The following is a 19945-nucleotide window of genomic DNA, read 5'->3' as shown; positions in this document are numbered from 1 at the left end:
ATCACAGCTACACACCTGAGACTAGGCTGATCTTCTCCTCATAAAACGACAGATATAGGCCTGGGTTTAACTCACCATGTTGGCCCTGTCCTTACTTCTGACTTCCAGTCCAGTCTAAGGGGCTTTGTAAATTCACTTAACTAATTGATTTCAGCAGTCTTTCTCTGAGAATCACGTTGCTCGCCATCATGTGATGACACTGGCCTCTACTTGTTAGCCAGGACCGCTGCGCTACCCGGGGGCTGGAGACGCCCGACACGCCGTAGATTATCACACTCCGAACTTCAGTAACCTGTGACGGGGTTGTCCTGTTGGACTTGAAACTATAACCACGCCTGTCTCAAAATGGGCTTCACTGTGATGCCGGTGGCTTTAAGAAAAGTGTAGCGGGAATTATCTTTCTTTTTATCGTCGGGGAGAGAGAAGCTACTCAATGACAGATTCATAAATGGCTGAGGAAGTTTTGTTAACGTCGTCGGGGAAAATTACATCAGTAAGTTTGTCCATTTGATTTATTTTATAATATATTAAGCGTAAAGTGATTGAATGAATTGTGTCGAATTAACTTGAACATTTTGCCAATATTTGGTCAAAGAATATTGTTATAAACAATTTTGACAATATCTATACACACTCATTTCAATGGACATATTGACCTATAATATTTCCTCGACTAGATATCCCAGCTATTAGTCGAACTGTAGGTTTGCTCACTGAAATCACCTACATTGAGAGATTTTAAGTCATTAGAGTGGAGAAGAATATAAATCCTCCACAAGTTGGTGTCATGATGCTGGTCATATATTTGCTTCCTTGTTTTATCATACTTTTTCATTTGTCTCATTCACAACCATTATAGTTTCCTGTTTTGTTTATACATCTATATTGGCCTTGAAATGTTATTTTAGGACATTTTCAAACATGGCTCATTGAATCCCTGCTTTCCTCTCAATAAGGATAGGTTCTCAACTGATTGATAATTATATGTCACAAGACAATGTCTGAAGAACCTTTCTCACATGTGTGAGTGTAAGTGACTGCATCTGACCACTTAACGCTCAAATTAAGTTTGAGTGAGGTTTCCTGGCCTGACCTCAACTCTGGAGCTGGTTAAGAGCCCACTCACCTTCTCTCTGACCGTAGATCTCAACCACAGATTGAGGACTACCATGGGTTCCTTTCAGATTGTACTTGAAATACCTGCCAAATTATTATGGTCTGTACTATCTGATTGAATTCAGATTGTCAGATCGGATTTCTCAACTCACCATTACTGTAATTGAATATCTATGTTACTGATCAGTTTAGGAAGCTCAACTTGAATGACAAATTAGCTGGAAAACATCCTGATAAATTTCCAGTGAGCCCCAAGTTCAAACTCAGACTCTTGACTCTTCCCTTCTTTGACCCCCATTAACTGAACATCAACTTGCAGTAAACAGCAGCAAATAACATCATATGATGTTGCTGTTCATATATTTAGTCAAGTTGTGTTTTGTTTCTGGTTGTGTTAGTAATTTATGGATGATAAAAGTCAATGTTGTGTGTTTAACAGTTATTCAAAAGGTGAACGTTTTTTCTTTTCTTCTATTGTCTCCTTTCTTCTAGGATAAAGCAAAACAGGTAAAAGCCAGAAGAAACCGATTCTAAAGTCGTTAGGCACTCGTGATCTTTTAGTTTAGAGTGATGGCTTTCAGTGCAGTTCTAGTAGTGGAATCATGTGCCTTGAAGAGGGTTACATTCTACATCTATGCGTGTCAGTGACATTTACAGTATGAGTCATTATAAAGCATATGTGTGTGTAATGAATGTAATACACAAATGTGAATACACTGTTTTATAAAAGGTAATTCACAGATTGTTTCAAAGGATAGAAGCTGGGCTAAGGTTCTCGGTATTATCAGCTGTTCCCCTTTATCAGCCTTCATTCACTGATTTTCTTGTCCTCAGATAGTATGATATTCTTTTACATTTACATTTAGTCATTTAGCAGACGCTCTTATCCAGAGCAACTTACAGTAAGTACAGGGACATTTCCCCCCAAAGCAAGTAGGGTGAAGTGCCTTGCCCAAGGACACAACGTCATTTGGCACGGCGGGGATTCGATCCGGTAACCTTTTGATTACTAGCCAGACTCCCTCACCGCTCAGCCATCTGAAATTTTCCTCAGAGATGTAAATCTGTCTTTCCCTGTCACTTCTGTCACCCCCCTCCCTCATGTGTCCCCTGTTCCCCCTACGCCCCCCCCCCCCCCACCCTCCCTCATGTGTCCCATGTTCCCCCTATGCCCCCCCCCCCCACCCTCCCTCATGTGTCCCCTGTTCCCCCTACCCCCTCTGTCCCCCCACCAGCACCTGACTTCCTCTCTGTTGGCGGTAGCGTTCCTCACCTCCTTCGGGAGCTCCATGCTCTATGGCTACAACCTGGCAGTGGTAAACTCTCCAGCTGTGGTAAGGCCAACACACTGTGTACACAATGACCTAAATCCAAAGCATTGATACTCACCATAGAGTCTTAGAGACCTTAGAGACATGTCCTTAGATATTGGCTTTGTATGAAAATGCTCTGACACCAAGATCACCTATCTTAACACTGCATTATGGGACAATAACTGACTTGAGGCATGTTTATAACTCATACTTTCAACCAAATGCTTCATGGATTTCAACGGATGATTAAGGATGATCAACCCTTGAGCTGAGATTCAGCACTTACATCTTTCATCATTTTAAGCCTTTATCATTACTTGAATGACGAAATGCTATGATTTAAAAAAAGAATGTAGTGAACTTTAACTTGCGAGAGAGAGAGAGAGAGAGAGAGAGAGAGAGAGAGAGAGAGAGAGAGAGAGAGAGAGAGAGAATGTGTCAGTGCGTTGGTTGTGGACTGAATGACAAACCGGGCTGCTCTTTATCAGGAGGAATGCAAGTCTGCCTAAGGATGACTGTACAGTGGATATGCTGGCTGCTGGATGCTGTAATATTATTATATTATGTTTGTATAAGTAAATTAGTTCCTGTATTTAATATATTGAGGTTGTCTCTTCTCGTGGTGAACCTGGGAGGGTTAGAGCCCACGCTGGTTATGTCATCTGAACTTTATAGGATAAAATTAGTGTAGTACAAAGAATAAAAATACTAGTCCTAATCATGGCTATCTAAGCTATGATTTTATACTATCTATTGTGGTATTATGAGAGGTCTTACCAGTAAGCGGGGTGTAGGGCAGTGCGTCACAACCGGACAGAGTAGGCAAAGTGTGTTCAAACAAAGAAACCGGTTTATTCACTTACAAAAAGAGGACGCAAACATAAGAGTTATTATAATATATACCATAAGCAAAACATAGGCTTCGTACAGTTGCTCCTCAGTTGGATCCTACCAACGGTATACGCAAGATCAAAGTTCCTCTGGTGTCAGGCGGCCTTCTTGTGGCGTGGTAGCCGCTCCCGGAGAGGAACGTAACGCCCTCTCGCGATGCCACACTATCTAAAGAATTGCAAAAGGAGGCTCTATACTGTATATATCAAGGCTATCCAAACATAATCATACATTTAAATACCAGATAAGTAACCAAAGGAAGAAATCATAATAATACTTCATTTATTGCTTTGTTTGGAGCATCCTCTCTTACATAGCTACAGGAAGTGACGGGCCTGCCACTTGCATGAACATGTCAGAGCGCCTGCCAGACTTCCTGTCTCTCGCCTCAGTACTGGGCCTCTGAGTGGTTGAATGGATCCTGAATGGCCCACACTGTGCAGGCCTGTGGTAAATTGATTTGGAGGTTAAGGTTTAAAGAGGAGAGACTAGAGGAATTGGATTAGTCCATGACCTGTAACTGCCAGAGAGAGAAAAAGAGAAGTAGAGAGAGAGAGAGATAGGGAGGCCTCATGAAAAGGACAAACACAGTTGTAGGCTTACACTCATTTTGAGAGACATACGCTGATTGGTCAAATGCAGTTGGTACATCTTGGACTGGGCATCGACAGAGTGGTAATTGTCTGTGTGAATGTCAGCTTCATGTCTTCTGTGATGAAACACTGTGTTGAACGCCACATGTTGTACATTGATCAGTATCACATGCTAGTTTGAAAACCGTATCTTCGATAACTGTCTCTCTCCATTCAGATGTCATGCCTTTGAGTTCATTCTCATGAAAAGAATGTTTAATCACCAAGCACGGGAACAAATTCAGCAAACCACAGGCATGACATAGTATTCCTGTTCCTTCACATAGAAGTCATGCTAAAACTCCATCTAAAATTCCTCTCCCCCCCCCCCACCCACACACACTCTAACTCCCACTTGTATCTCCCTCCTCCTCTGTCCTCTCTCCTTACCCTCTGTCCTCCTCCTTATCTTGCTCCTTCTTCCACCCCCCACCCCACCCAGTACATCAAGGACTTCTACAACAGGACCTCGGTGAGCCGTAATGGGACTGGTCTGGACAGCGAGGCCCTGACCCTCATGTACTCCCTCACCGTGTCCGTGTTCGCCGTCGGCGGCCTGGTGGGCTCCCTCATGGTGGGCATACTCGTCACGCGTTTCGGCAGGTGAGGCCCCTCAACGCACACGCCGCCGGCACCCGGTCAGCTGTGCGCCACGCGCACTCACACGCACTCGCCTCAGCCCGCCGTAAGCACACCGGGAGAGGTCACATGATCGGAAATGCTGGAGGTTTTTTTTGGGCAGCTAGCGAGGGCACGTGCTTACCGAGTGACGTTCGGAGAGGCGCAGCTTTTTGAACTGTTGTGTTTCCGGGAAAACCCCAACTTAGAACGCGTTCACGGATGTCATCCATTGCGTCTTTATCAGAGAAGTTCTGCCCGTCAGCTCGAACTGAACTCACCCCTGTAATTACAGGCCTGCATTTGAACTTCTGCAACTGTTATGTAGCTTGACTGAAAGGGTGACTGAAGTTTGACCACAGTTTGGAAAGTGCTGTCCTTTGTAGACCTCTGAGTTGGTTCTGGCTGCTCTGGTCCCTCACCCCACTGCAAGCCCCGGAGACGGGCCATCTTTGGGGTGGATGTCAGCCAGTTGGCATGACCAGCCTCAGAGACACTGAAGCATCTGGAGCTGTGCACACGGCCACCTAGGCCTGGAACACGGAGCTCTACGCACACACTCAATCACTCACACACACACACACTTATACATGCTCACACTCTTCAAACAGAAACCCCAAACAAACTCGCATTCATGCGTTCACAAATAAAAACACTCTTTTTTTACAAACACACACACACCCATCACCTCTTCATCCAGCGCTGAGGTCGTTAGAGAACCTGCACCATCTATCAGGCTTCTACCCTCCTAAACTCAGTGATGACCCTGTTCACATTTCTCTCCCCTGGCCCCATATGTGGACCAGAACAGTCCCCTTCCCCCTTCAAAGTGCACTAGCACTGTCCCCTTTACCCTTCAAAGTGCACCAACCCTGTCCCCTGTACCTTTCCTAATGAAAACTCACTTCACTGAAGGTTTTTCTGCACCTCCAGCAGTTAAAATCTCTGACATTGTGAGCTTGTTTACAGAAGAGCTTTAACACCGCCATGGCTGTGCATTTACATACAGATGAAAGAGAATGATTTACTATGCTGTTTATAGTCTGATCAATTTCACCACCCGGTAGTGTTTTATGACTAATCACAACTCTTAACATCAGACATGGCCAGCCCTGGCTGTTTCTCAGTGGGAGAGTTTACTACTGATAAAGGCTGAGGAAGTCCTGCTTGCATAAAACTGGCCCACATCCTTTTATGCACATTTCCAATGCCATAATCTAAAGTCTTGGTACATTAGTTTGTCTGTTCTGATAATCAAAGTTCTTTTATGAGAGATGGACCACATAACACCAGTATGTGTGTGCGGGCGTGTGTGTGTGCGTGTGTGTGTGTGTGTGTGCATGTGTGTGCGTGATCAGGAAGGGCACGGTGGTGAACTCGACGGTGCTGGTGTTTATCGCCGGGTCACTCATGGGCTTCAGCAGAATATGTGGTTCTCCTGAGATGGTCATCATTGGCCGCTTCATCACTGGGATACACTCAGGTAATACACAACTCCCCCCCCTCCCCACACACACACACAGACACACAGTACACACAAAGACACACGGCACAATGTTCCCGTTCACAAACCCAACTGCAACCCCATATGCGTACTCAGCGCCCGTCTGCTGTGTTGAGCTAACTCTCACCATGCCCTCTCCCCATGTTCCTGCCCAGGCATATCCCTCAGTGTGGTGCCCATGTACCTGGGTGAGATCGCTCCCAAGAACCTCCGGGGCTTCCTGGGTCTGGTGCCCAGCATCTTCATCTGTGCCGGGGTCTTCTCCGCTCAGATCCTGGGCCTCCACGAGCTCCTGGGGAAGGTTAGCACTTCCTGGAATGTTTCGAAACATGAACTTTGTATGTGTCAAGGTCTTGGTGAATGCATCCTGTGTACACTTGGACGTCACATGCTGATAAACTTTGATAATGCGTTTTTATGGATAATGTGAAAGTCCGTTGAGGTCACGGGGAAGTGTAAAGATTATCTTAATTCCACTGTATGATGTCTTTGGGAAATTCTGTTAAACTTTTTAAATGCATTTTTTCCATGTGCCCAGTTACCCAATAGTTGCCTAAAAGACCAGAGGGAGTTAGTCAGCAGCATGACTATATCATGACTGTGGTGTGGTTGTAGTTGTAATCAGCCAAAAACCCCATGGGTAAACAGATGAACACATCTACATTCAAAGACTTCTTAGTTCTGTAGAAAGGTTTCATTTTTAATGAAAGAGCTTTCTATTAATTTCCTGGTTTATGCATGCTTTTCATGGACCACAATACTAGATCTAGTATGGATTTAAACATTGCGGATACCTGTTTTTTCATAATCCTCAGTCTGTCCATCATCCCATAATTATAAACCAACATTGCCATGGTTACAGGAGGAGCACTGGCCCCTGTTCCTGTCCCTGGTGGTGGTGCCCACCTTCATTCAGTTGATGATGTTGCCATGGTTTCCTGAAAGCCCCCGCTACCTGCTGATAGAGAAACACAACGTCCACGCCACGATCACCGGTCAGTGTGCACGCCACTCACGTCTAGTCACGCCGAATCCACAGAGGTGTCGGAAAACAGAGTCTGATCACTGCGCTAATCTGGTTCCAGATCTGTGATCATATGTACTATATGTACTGTATGTACTGTATGTGAATGGAGTCAGATGGCTCAGTGTGTGTGTGTGGAACAAACGTAGTATGTCTACTTTCTGAGGTTGAACGTTGACACCTCTGGTAGGTAAAACATTGGGATAGATGACAAAGATTCCACCGATCCCATTTATTTGGAATGTCAGTGATGTGAATTCCTGACATGAACTTCCCATCCCAGCTCTAAAGTGGTACCCGGGCCAAGTGCAACATCCAAGCGGAGATCGAGGAGATGCAGGAGGAGCAGCGCTCCCTGTCGTCCGTGGAGACAGTCTCGGTATGGCAACTGCTGCTGGACCCATCGGTGCGCTGGCAGCTTCTCAGCGTGGTGGTCATCAACATCGGCATGCAGCTGTCTGGCATCGACGCTGTGAGTCCGGCTAGCGTGTTTCTGTTTCCCACGATCGCTCTGCTCTGCCTGCCTCCTCTGCCTTCCATGGCGCCCTCTCTCCCTCTCATACTTCCATCCCTGTCTCTTTCACTCCCTCTGTCTTTCTCTGCCTCTCTCCTTCTCGCCTTCTTCCCCTGTCTCCTCTCCCTCTGCCTCTTTTTCTCTCTCCCTCATTTCCTCCCTCTCCCTCTCTCTCTCTCTCTCTCTCTCTCTCTCTCTCTCTCTCTCTCTCTCTCTCTCTCTCTCTCTCTCTCTCTCTCTCTCCCTCCATCTCTCTTTCTCTCTCGTTCTCTCCTGTGTGCTCCATGCCTGTTTCCCTGCTCCTCTCCCTCTCTCCCTCGGTCTCATTGTCTCTCTTCCTCACTTCCTCTGTCTTTCTCTCTCTCTCCCCCTGTGTGCTCCATGCCTGTGTCCTTCTCACCTCCATGCACCAGTCTTGCCCGCATCCATCCCTTTATGCCCTTCCTTCCTTTTCTCACAGCTTTTTTGTGTCAGCCTCCATTCCCCATCATCAACACTTTCCCTTACCTTTTTCAAGTGCTAGTTCAAAGTTTGTTGGCCGACAGTCAATTATTATTAGAAATTCTTATCCACGCAGACCAACAGTTCACCTGCCCCTCCTCCTATACCCCAGATGTGATGTACAGTACTCTGTAAGAAAAAGATGACTAAATAGAAAGCTTGATTCTCTGCTTCCCCATGCGGACCCCGAGAGCAGACCCAAAGCCGCGAGTCATCACTTTACAAAGATTGGATTCGCACAAATCCCTCCTTGAATTATGCCACTGAGAAACATTAATTATTCAAATGATTACAGGGACTCCTGGGCCAAGATGTGCCCGCTCTAGTAACCAGAGCACAAACTCATTAGCAAATTCATCTCCTGACTGTATTTTTAGCTGCTAATTAGCGGTTGTAAACCAACGTGAACCAGTGCTCAACGCGGTGATGACGGCAGTGAGGATGAAGGAGAAGAGGTTAGTGGAGGTGATGATGGCAGCGATGATGACGATGATATCAGGCAGCTGTCTCCTGTGATCTGTAGGCTTAAGGAGATGTGACGGTTAGCAAACCTTGGCAGTCCTCCGTAAGCACAGCTGTGTGATCGTGTGTCGTTGTGGTGTCTGTCTGTGCATACAGTATCCATTTGTGTGCGTGAGCATGTGTGTGTGTGTGACTCGCCACCTGAACAAGACGCGCTCTCACTCTCGCCGTCTGCTGTTCCTGTTGATGGTCCCCTTGTCTGGAGTTAGCCTCCCTGCACAGAACCCAAATTGAATGCAATTGAATCTGAGGGGTTGTCCACTGTTACCGAGTGGCTATGTTGCTTCCACCTGCGCCATGCTCTGCCACCTGCGCCGATGCCCCTCAGGCTTCCAGTTGCCGCACTCGATCTCCTCTGCAATGGCCTTCTTCTCCCATACGACTCAATGTGTTTGTACGAAATCGAAGGAGAAACATCTCGTTCTGTATCTGATAAAGGGCTGAATGAGGGCTTGATGAAATTCATCTAGGCATGACAAATGTATATCTTGGACAGTGCCTCTCTCTCTCTCACTCTCTCACTTGCTCTCTCTCTCTCTCTTCCCCCTAGATTTGGTTCTACACCAACGACATATTTGAGAATGCAGGTATCCCTGCCCCAGAGATCCAGTACACCACAGTGGGTACGGGGGCCATAGAGATCATTGCTGGCCTCGTCGGGGTGAGTCTGGGGCCTGGTCAGAGGCTGCTGTTCAGCTGTTAGACGTTTCTCATCTTACTCAATACCAATTTTGACCAATGTTTTAGGTGAATCTACTGTAGTTTGAATGGTCTTTCCCCCTCTCTCCATCCCTCCCTCCCTCCTTCTCGTCTCTCTCTCTCTCTCTCTCTCTCTCTCTCTCTCTCTCTCTCTCTCTCTCTCTCTCTCTCTCTCTCTCTCTCTCTCTCTGTCTGTTCCTCCCGTCAGTGTTTCACCATAGAGAAGCTGGGAAGAAGGCCTCTCATTATCGGGGGGTTTGCAGTCATGGGAATCTGCTGTGCTGGGATCACTTTCTCCCTCATTCTACAGGTAGGTTTGTGTTTGTGGTGTACGCATGTGCGCGCGTGTTTTTCAATACCGTTCACGTTGCGTGTTCAACTCTGTAATTGTCCCGGTGTCTTCTCTATGTCTTTCCTGCAGGTTCACGTATCGTTCATGCGGTACGTCAGTGTGGGGTGTGTGGTCGGGATCATCGCTGGGTTCTGTATCGGCCCCGGTAGGTCATTCTATTTGTGAATTGCAGTTGGTGTCTTTTCTCCTCTGAGGGAAACACCAGAGAAGTGTGATGAGCTGGGTTGCCTTCTGATCTTACATGAGCAAATAGCGCCCTCTGGAGTCTAAAGAAAATCCAGTCCCTGTTTTAACCTACCTCCCAGTCGTGTAGGTTACAGTTTGCATGTGAGGGGGGTTGTTCCAAAGAGGGAGTAATGAAAAGAGTCATTTCTCAGATGATTGCAGCATGTAGGAGGATGTATGACGGCCACACATACCTCATCACAATGGAGGCCTGCTCGTAATTGGGCATATTCATACCTTATTGGTCAAATGCTGTATTTATGCAAGGCCATATTAAAATGAGTCACAGATTAATCATAAAAGATGTATAGTATACACAAACTACTCCTTGGTTGAACTGTTTGCTTTTACAGTTGCTCACAATAGTCATTATGCACATTTTGACATTTTGATTAATAAAACCACTTCATCACACAGACCAGAGAGAATACTAGTCTTTGTATTCACACTGTGTGGTGTCACAACATCAAGCATTACCAAACTCCAAAATGTGTTTATTTACATGTGTTGGTAGGATTGTAAATACATCAAAATGTAAAATGTAATATGAATGAAGGACATTTTGATTTGAATACCAGAACTGTGTATTGTGTGTGTATTGTGTGTGTGTGTATAAAATACACACACACACAATAAAGTGGTTGTGTGTGTAGTGTGTGTATGTGCGTGCATAGTTTGTAATACTGGTTTGTTGCAGCGGGAGTACCATTCCTGATTACTGCTGAGCTGTTTAAGCAGTCCCACCGGCCAGCAGCGTACACTGTGGGAGGGTCCCTCAACTGGATATCCAACTTCACCGTGGGCTTCGTATTCCCCTTTCTACAGGTAACTGCCCTCACTACACATGGCCCTCACTACACATGGCCTCTCTGCCCTCACTACACATGGCCTCGCTGCACTCACTACACATGGCCTCGCTGCCCTCACTACACATGGCCTCTCTGCCCTCACTACACATGGCCTCTCCGCCCTCACTACACATGGCCTCTCTGCCCTCACTACAAATGGCCTCGCTGCCCTCACTACACATGGCCTCTCCGCCCTCACTTCACATGGCTTCTCTGCCCTCACTACAAATGGCCTCGCTGCCCTCACTACACATGGCCTCTCCGCCCTCACTACACATGGCCTCGCTGCCCTCACTACAAATGGCCTCGCTGCCCTCACTAGACATGGCCTCTCCGCCCTCACTTCACATGGCCTCTCTGCCCTCACTACAAATGGCCTCTCTGCCCTCACTACACATGGCCTCTCTGCCTAAATGGCTACCTCCCACTCAACCAATGGTCTCTGCCCTCTGTACCCACGAGAAAAAGCTTTCACCAAATACTAAAGTGTCATACACAATTTAGTTCACCTTTCACCCTCTGAGAATGGTGACATTTTTAATCCACTGTGTTGTATGGGGCTTGATTAGAAATTGGAGTTTATTCGCATTAGCATGCTTTCTTTCCTCTCTCTTCTCTGCTTGACTGCTGCCTGAACTAATGTCCTCGATTCTTCTTTAGCTTTATGGCCAAACTTGCCAGGTTTTGCCCTTTCCCCAATGGGCCTAGCTACTGGCCCAGCACGGCTCCATACAAATCTTACTCAATGTAGTCAACACAGAGCTGAACGTCTCCAACCCTCAATCAGCATGACTGCAGCCCTGATTCTGCATATAGCCTCTATCCCCCTTCCTCACTTATCAGAATAGTACAATTCAGTCAGCTCCGTGTCGCACTAATCCAGTCCCATCCCCAACCCATCCACCCACCCTCTCTCTCTCCCCCCGCCCTCCTCCTTGGTGGCAGATGTCCGCTGGGTCCTACTGCTACCTGGTGTTTGCCAGTGTGTGCCTGGCCGTGGCCATCTTCGTGTTCTTCGTCATCCCGGAGACCAAGAACAAGACGTTCGTGGAGATCAGCCAGATGTTTGCCTCCAAAGAGGCGGTCCCTGAGACCCAGGCACTCAGCCACCCCGACCAGCTCAAACTGAGGAAGATGAACGGATACGGAACCCTGGAGCACGGCTCAATGGAGTTTGACAGCTCCTCCTCCGTCCCATGAGCCAATGAGAGTGCAAATTTAAAAAAAAAAAAGAGAGAGAGAGAGATAGAGAGAGTGTAAAGACCAATGTCTAAATGATCCCAGAGATCGTGAGACTGTGTTAAACATCTTGACAAGTAAAACTTACCCAACCGATTGTTTAGTTCTTTGTTGATAATCTACTGTATAATGAAGTCTGTGGTGTATCAGGTTAGGATAATTTAGGGTTGACTAATTGTAGATCAAGAGCAGCATTGAGTGCTAACTCCTCCACACACGCTCATGCACACACACACACTCACACACACACACACACTGTACACAGAAGTCAGTGACTTGGCACCATACGTTACCTTTTAAGTCTTCTGTTGTATTATTTCCCCTTACCCACTCCCCTGTTTTTGCAGTCATTTTGCAGACTGCATCAGTATTTTTGACTGTCAGAGCTGTACATTTTTACACAGGATGTATCTAAATGTTTTTTATACATACTGTATGGTTTTAGCAAAAGCCAGAGTTTATTTTCTAATATATAACTGTCTGAATTGTGTATGTTCATGTATTTTATGAGAGCAATGGTAAATACAAAGCTTTATGACCTAAATGATTCATTAAAGTAGTTGACACTTGTGTGAGCTTCAGATACTTGTATGGATTACAAAATGATAATTGGTTTGTGTTTAGATCGCTGGTGAACATTTATTGTGTTTACACATTACATGAATAGATTATACTCTTTTGAGAGAATCATAAAAAAATATGCATAGAATCTACTCTGACATCTGGTGGTCAAATTATGAAAAACTTTGAAGAGCTGTTGTTGAGACAGAGGGGAAAGAGAGATGGAGGGAATGAGAGAGCGTAGGAGAGACCTGTTGAGCTGGCATAAAAATAATGACATAAAAATAAAATACAGTATGTTAACATATAACATACAAACATAAACACACTCAATGACACACACTCACACTCATACACACACACACACACACACACACACACACACACACACACACACTAGGGAGGGTTTCAGAAATGAGTCTGAGAGAGGTGGATTGTCAGGGTGAAAGTTGTAGATGCTAATCATCTAGCCTAGCCCAGAGGCCACAGACAGCACCGCTGATGCTATTATGCTAACGCCATTCCCAATAAGCATCCCACACTATTTAAAAAAGACCAGAGCTGGTTTCTCCTGCGTTACGGCATGTGTATGTGTTTATTCTCCTGCATCATTAAAGCCATAACATGTTGATTGGTCCCTTTGTATGTTCCGATGCGTATTTGTGAAGGCGTTTTTGCCAGTGGTCTTTGATGTGGAGAACTTGTATTGTTAGGTTCCTGTTGCGTCTGTGACTGCAGGCTACTTTGAAGTGAGCCTGGAGAAGGTTAGAGGTCATTCAGTGTGGGGTGAAGCAGCACAGAGAATACAGGGAGGCCTTGACCAAGGGTCAGTGAAATGTTGAATGATATAGCTGTCGCATAAGTACAAGATACACTGATTCAATTTTTCATGCCTAAATATACATGCTGAGTGACCGCAGGCTGATATTGATACATACATGTCGGGAGCAACCACAGCTTGTTTACCACTTATTGATATCACTCAGTCCAATACTGACCCACACACTGACAATTCCTATCCACACTCATTTGAAAAGAAAGTCCTACACACTAACCCACATACAGCTCCTATTTTATTTTATTACATAAACAGTACTTCCCTCTGTACATGCAGGACATGCATCAAGGGGAACTGACACTAGAGGGCACTGTAGACACATGTTTAAGCTGCAGGTGGAAGAACGAGGAGGTGAGATCTAGACCAGAGAACACATCACTGTGTCGCCCTACCGGCCGTTCTAGACCCTGCTCAAACACATCAGGCTCCTAGGCTACCCAAGAAGCTACACCGTGGTGTGATCACAGCATTATTACTCCTTTGGATGTCGTCAAAACCAGGTCAGCACTCAGCATTTACTCCACATTCATCCACCATTCACTCGCAAATGCAGGGAGACGTCTTGTTACTTTGTTCATTTACGACACCTAGGGGAAGAAAACGATGGGCCAATACGCAGCCAGGCCCACAATACGCAAGGTACCGCAAGTGTCTGTGACTGGGGGTCCTGCTCCATTCTCTGGTGTAGAGGGGAGTTTACCTTGAAACCTATTTGAAGTCATTGTGGGGCCACAACCCTCTTTGTGTACTAGGCCCTAATCTCAACGAGTGGTGACAGTTCGCAACTACCTGTAATGGCGGAGTCCTCTCAGTCAAAGGCTGACCTGTGTGTCTGCCTCTGTGAATAACAATAGACACCATTTCCCAGTTTGCATTGTGGGCCCTGTGATCCTGCAGTGGGACTAGGGCCCTATGGCAGCTCTTTATGGCTCTCTTTAAAGAGAGGGGCCACAATAGAGGCTGGAGAGAGTGCAGTCGTGTCAGGTCAGCCTGTGACTGCTGTTGACGGGGGTGTAAAGTGAGACCGGCGAGGGGCGGGGGGGGGGGTTGGACCATGGAGGGTTATTAAACTTTTTTATAAGTGGGTGCTAATTGTGGTTGGGTCAGGGCAGGTCATCTGTGGTTTAAAATGTAGTGAGTTTGGATCGATTAGGCTAAAAACCTATTAGAATATATACAGTGTGACTTAGGCTGAGTGGTCATTCATTTTTTGTCTGTGTAGCGTTAACCTGGGACAATGCCACGGGTCGCAGTGCATTCAGAGGTTTGGACAATGCTTGACCAAGCTTGACCGGTAGTACTTAAATGTCGTCTATGGTTTGGACAGTGTGAACATCAAACTTTGCTTAAAGTTGGGTTGGGAAGTGTTCTGACCACACAGAATGAACCATGAAGGTTTAACCTGTTGGTGGCAGGTCTGAGGTTTGATGGTGCGTGTTCAAACCACATCAGGAGAGAGATCTAATATGTGTGCATGAGAGTAAACCATGCAGGGTTTACCAGTAAGGTCACAAGGGTTTACAAGTAAGGTAACAAGGGTCTGAATCTTGACCATAGAAGAATAATTATGACCATGCAGGTTGTTTGCGATTTGAAAAGCTTTGTTCAAAACGTTGTATGCTGTATCCATTTAGGGAAGAAAACTAATTTAACTCAAAAGTTTGAATTTTGTGGGGTATTTACATTTAAAGTACCCAATTTTTGGTTTCTGAGTTTGATGTGTTGACCCATAAAACAATAGGGTTCAAAGTGTTTTGGCTATAGCTGTAGTGTGGTCATTGAGAGTTCCGGCAAACCGGTCGAGTTAGTATGCACCTGCATGTGGCTGTGTCTGGTGTAGAGTTGGTTTTACTGGCTTGAATAAGCAACGCAATACATTATAACTTTATTGTTCCTTTTAGGGAGAGGCAGTGTGTCCTGGTCTGTTTATGTTAAATACATTGTAGGCAGGGCAGAATAATACACACCATTCAAACACATCACACACACACACACACACTGAGGTATCTGTTTGCTTCAGTGTCCTTCAGATAGTTTTCACCGCCTTTGTTATATTCTCAAGGAATGCAAACCAATCCAACTACCTGCTATTTTCAAAGACAATTCAAGATCTGAAAATGAACAACAATTGCAATAAAACCGATTGTTCTTGTTTATAGGCTCTACACTTGCTTCTTCTGATGTTACTTACGATTGTATAAATCACATCACTGTACTTTGGGGCTATATGCAACAGCAAACCAGATACATTTGCAGATAGAAAAATCTGAATGTGCTGTCGTGTTTTCTCTTTCCTTTTCTTTTGTAACTAGCCAACTCTCTGTGTCCTAACCAATGTTTTTCTCTCACAGAGAGGTAAAGACATAGCATCCCAATTTGTCCAAATCACCCTGCAGGACATGGGTTTGCGTGGAGACAACCACAGCTATGATGATTACAGCAGTGACACTGCCATTATAGCTGGCAGGAGAGCGTGCATGAGAGAGAGACAGAGAGAGAGAGAGAGAGAGATAGAGAGGGGGGGAGAGGGAGAGGGAGAGGGAGAGGGAGAGGAGAGGGAGAGGGAGAGGGAGAGGGAGAGGGAGAGGGAGAGGGAGATAAGAGCGAGCGAGAAAGAGAGAGAGAGAGAGAGAGAGAGAGAGAGAGAGAGAGAGAGAGAGAGGGGGGGGGGGGGGGGGGGGGGGAGAGGGGGTGGAGGGAGAGAGAGAGAGAGAGAGAGAGAGAGAGGAGAGAGAGAGAGAGAGAGAGAGAGAGAGAGAGAGAGAGAGAGAGAGAGAGGGAAAGAGAGAGAGATCTGGGAGGAAGAAAGGCACACACACTCCGCACAATGCTTTTACACTGGCAGTTGATTTCAGATGAGCATAAAATGGGATGAAAGTCCCCATGCATCTTCCAGTTTCGTCGTGTCTTTTACCCAGTGCTATCAGAGAGTGATGTATCTGCTCCCAACCATTTCCCGCCAGGCCCCTTGTCCCCTCTGATTGACGGACTCTTGTCTGAGTGTGTGTTTGTGTGTGTTTGCAGACACACATATCTGTGTGAGTGTGTCTGTGTGTTTGTGTGTGTGTGGACAGTGACAGTATCCCAAGCCTGTCTTTTGTGTGCGTGGACAGCGTGTCAGTGTGGTCCCTGCCAGGGCCTGGTCAGAGGCAGGGCTGCAGCAGGGCTTTGCTCCCCCCGGGGGTCCCTTTCACCCCCCCCGCCTCACCACCACCCTATTTATGAGCTCTCCTTTACATATTCATTCTGCTACTGTTAAACAAAAGCCCCCAGGGTTGCCCCTTCTCTCTCTCTCTCTCTCTCTCTCTCTCTCTCTCTCTCTCTCTTTCTCTCTTTCTCTCTCTCTCTATCCCTTAATCTCTTCACCACTCTATAGGAACATCGAAGAGGGACAGGGAGAGAAAATAATAGAAAAACGTAGCAGCCTTATGAAATTAAGGGAGACAGAGTGAGAGAGAAAGAAGGAGAGAGAGGTAGACAAAAAAATGAAGTGAAGGAGGGAGGGAGGGAGGCAGGGCGGCAGGGATGGGGGAGGCAGGGATGGGGGGGAGGGTGGGAGCAGATGTTGACTTTCTCACTCTGTCTCACTGTTGAGTTTCTCCCTCTCTCCCACTGTCCCCCTATGACTGTTTGGTTTTCTGCTTGTCCATTACAAAAGGTATTGGAAGAGTGTCACCCTGGGCTCAAACCCCCATCAATTAACTACCATAACTAAAATCAAACCCTAAGTAAAATCCCATGCATGTACAGTGACTTAGCATAGGCTTCTTTTCAGCACCATTGTGGCTTGGTCACGATGACATGGTCCCCCCTTAACAAGCCCATCTCTCAGACCAGGACAGAGGCAGAGAGACAGCTGGCCAGATAGCAGGCCTGTGGTTGCCACGGTGAGGCAGTTTGAGTGGCAGGTGGGGGGGTTGATTGATAAGGACCCCCCTGCTATTCCAGCGACAGCTCCTGTCAAGAGGGCCAGCACGTCCCGCATCAGATCACGTCCCCCTTCTCCCCCACAACACACACACACCACCACTCCACTCTCTCACACAGACACACACACACACACTCAGCAGCCCCCAACTCCACCGAAAAGCCCCTAGCCTATACTTTGTCCTGCCCCAGAAGAAAGGAAGGCACCACGAACATAAACAGAACTTTCCGTTGCTGCTCCAAAATGCCATATAATCATACTTTACTCTTTGGTGCAAATATTACATCGACCTCAACTCCTTCTAGGTTTGATACATTTCTACATCTCTGCTTCAATAGTAAAACATGTCGACAGAGCATATTTGGGTGGGCTCCGTTGACATGACTTTTTAGATGTGTAGGGAGTGTGTGGTCCAGTTTGCAATGTCTTGTGAGGTCGCAGGGAGACAAGTGTCTGACAAAGCTCCCTGTTGACCCTGCAAGCTATTTCAGGCCCGTGATAAGGTTATGGACGGAGAGCAGCTTTTAGGAGTCGGATGTGTTTCGGAGGTTACCAGTGTCGGCAAGTTGTCAAAGTCATAATTAGATTTCACAGGTGAAATGATAGATAATGGATTTGAGTGACGCCCCACTGAAGGTGTTTTTCCAATGTTTTTTGGATGACGTAAAGGTTGAGGGGAGGTTCTGGGGGGTGTCACGTGGATGTTGGGCAGCATCACTGGGTGCATTAGTGGGGAAAGACGAGAAGGTGTAAGGTGAGAAGAGGACGGGGTGTCAGCGTGTCTAACCGGACAGCGAAGGTTTCGCTCTGGGGGTCCTGGGGTTATCAGCTATTCCAGATATGAGAGGCCCCCTCCGTCATCGCTCAGGGCCGACAGCCACACTGACAGACCCCTACGGGGAGAGAGGGGGCCGGCCAGGGGAGAGGGAGAGGGGAGGAGATAACACACCTGATTGACGTCCAAAGGAGGGAAAACCGAGAGCGCAGGATGGAATGCACGCTCTCTCTTCTCGTCGCTCGCTGACTCCCACCCCCAGCACCACCAACCCCAGCACCACCACCCAGGCCCCAGAACGACCACCCGGGCCACTCCCTCCTCAACCAACCCTTCCGCCGTAGAACATTCCTGTAGTTCCAGCCCTGGTTCTAAATGCAGACCGTTGACCTAATTAGGCATGTACGGTGGGAATCCTAAACACGTTGACCATTAACACACTGACGTAGCTCTGTTTGATAATATTACATCCTAGTCAGTGGTGCAGACGGGCAGTCAAACGTGATGTGAGCTGAGAGTGGAGGATTGTCGTTTGGAAGGTCAAAAGATTCTGGCTGAGGAGGGAATGGATGGCTTGACAGTTTGCCTCTGTGGTTAATTATTCTGTAATGGTGCTCTGTTGAGTACTTACCATTTTCTAAGCCAAGTCGATTTTTTTGTTCACTCCTGAGTACTAGACTAGAGTAGCATCTGTTGTTTGGAGCCCATCATTCTTTTAACCAAAATACTATTTGATAATAGAAGCAACTGGAAGTATAATGCCTGAAAATGACATATGGTAAAGGTTTTCAGTAAGTCTTCTCTCAAATGTCTCCATGCCAGTTACAGTTACTGTAAATCTGCCAAACACCCATGGTCACACTCCAGTGACCCTACAGAGGTCAAAGGTCGGGCCATGAGCTGTGTAGGCGTGCGCCTGCTGGGTGGCATGGCTGAAGACTTCACCAGGCTACACACGCGCAGGCAACATCTCTGTTACCATGCCGACAACACACAACATTCAGAGTGAACCTGTAGTCGATATGTGCGTGAGAGAGAGAAAGCAAGAGAAATCACTTCACCCCAGCCCAACACTCTCTAAAACTTTGGTTATGTCACCTCCACCGTTTCCCTGGGTCCTAGCCCCTGCCCCGTGCAGGTTCACCTAGAGCGTCACACTCCAACACACTCAGCTTGCATTTCACAGACTACCTAAACTCCAGTTGCCAGAAGTCAGAAGTCCTAAGTGTCCCGCTGGCCCCTAACCCTGCCACGGAGCTGCAGTCTGCGGCCTCCACAATCTGCAGCCTGCAGCCCAGCGTCTGGTAAAGACATCAGGAGCCGCTGGCTTTGAAGGGGACCTCTGAAACACAACAGCTCTCAACACGCTGCCTCCTCGCTCTTTTCGGCCAGCCCTCGCTCCCTCTCTCTCCCGAAAATTCCTGCAAGACCCCGCGCCGCCTCTGCTTTTTCAATTTCTTCCCTTGCTCGCTCGCTCGCTGATCCCTCTCTCTGCCTTCCCCGTGCCCCTCCCCTCCTTGTCTTGTCTCAGTCAGTCAGTCACTCACTCCACTTAATGCTACCCCCCCCTTCTTACCTCTCTCTTTCTCTTCCCATTTCTCACTTTATTTATTTCTCTCCCTCCTCCTTCACTCTCTCCTTCTTCTCTTCCTCCTGCTCTGGTTGTTGCTGAGTGCAGAGACAGGTCACACTGCACGGTTGTCTGAGTGCTGGTGGAAATTGATATGGTGCGAGAAACGTTGAAAGAACGTCGACAGACCTTCTTTGTAGACTTGTGCAGTGCTGGACAGTTGTCTGGCTGTCAGACGGTACGGTGACAGGGGAGCCAATGGGGAAAGACAATAC

At 46.9% G+C, this 19945-nt stretch overlaps 1 protein-coding gene across 1 annotated transcript; it reads left to right on the top strand.

The window, feature by feature from the left end:
* The first annotated feature begins 266 nt into the window (after positions 1 to 266).
* Positions 267 to 12569, top strand: slc2a15a (solute carrier family 2 member 15a). Its single transcript, XM_047029461.1, is given in 14 exon segments — positions 267 to 493; positions 1609 to 1623; positions 2352 to 2450; positions 4395 to 4555; positions 5929 to 6053; positions 6230 to 6375; positions 6937 to 7069; positions 7382 to 7395; positions 7397 to 7570; positions 9186 to 9296; positions 9543 to 9644; positions 9756 to 9831; positions 10609 to 10736; positions 11705 to 12569. Coding segments are annotated over 14 exon segments (1584 nt in total). The 5' UTR covers positions 267 to 448; the 3' UTR covers positions 11960 to 12569.
* The last annotated feature ends 7376 nt before the right edge of the window (positions 12570 to 19945 follow it).

The sequence above is a fragment of the Hypomesus transpacificus genome, chromosome 11 (genome assembly GCF_021917145.1).
Source record: "Hypomesus transpacificus isolate Combined female chromosome 11, fHypTra1, whole genome shotgun sequence".
Lineage (NCBI taxonomy): Eukaryota > Metazoa > Chordata > Actinopteri > Osmeriformes > Osmeridae > Hypomesus > Hypomesus transpacificus.
The sequence above is the reverse complement of the archived record's forward strand: the minus strand, read 5'-3'. Positions and strand labels throughout refer to the sequence as shown.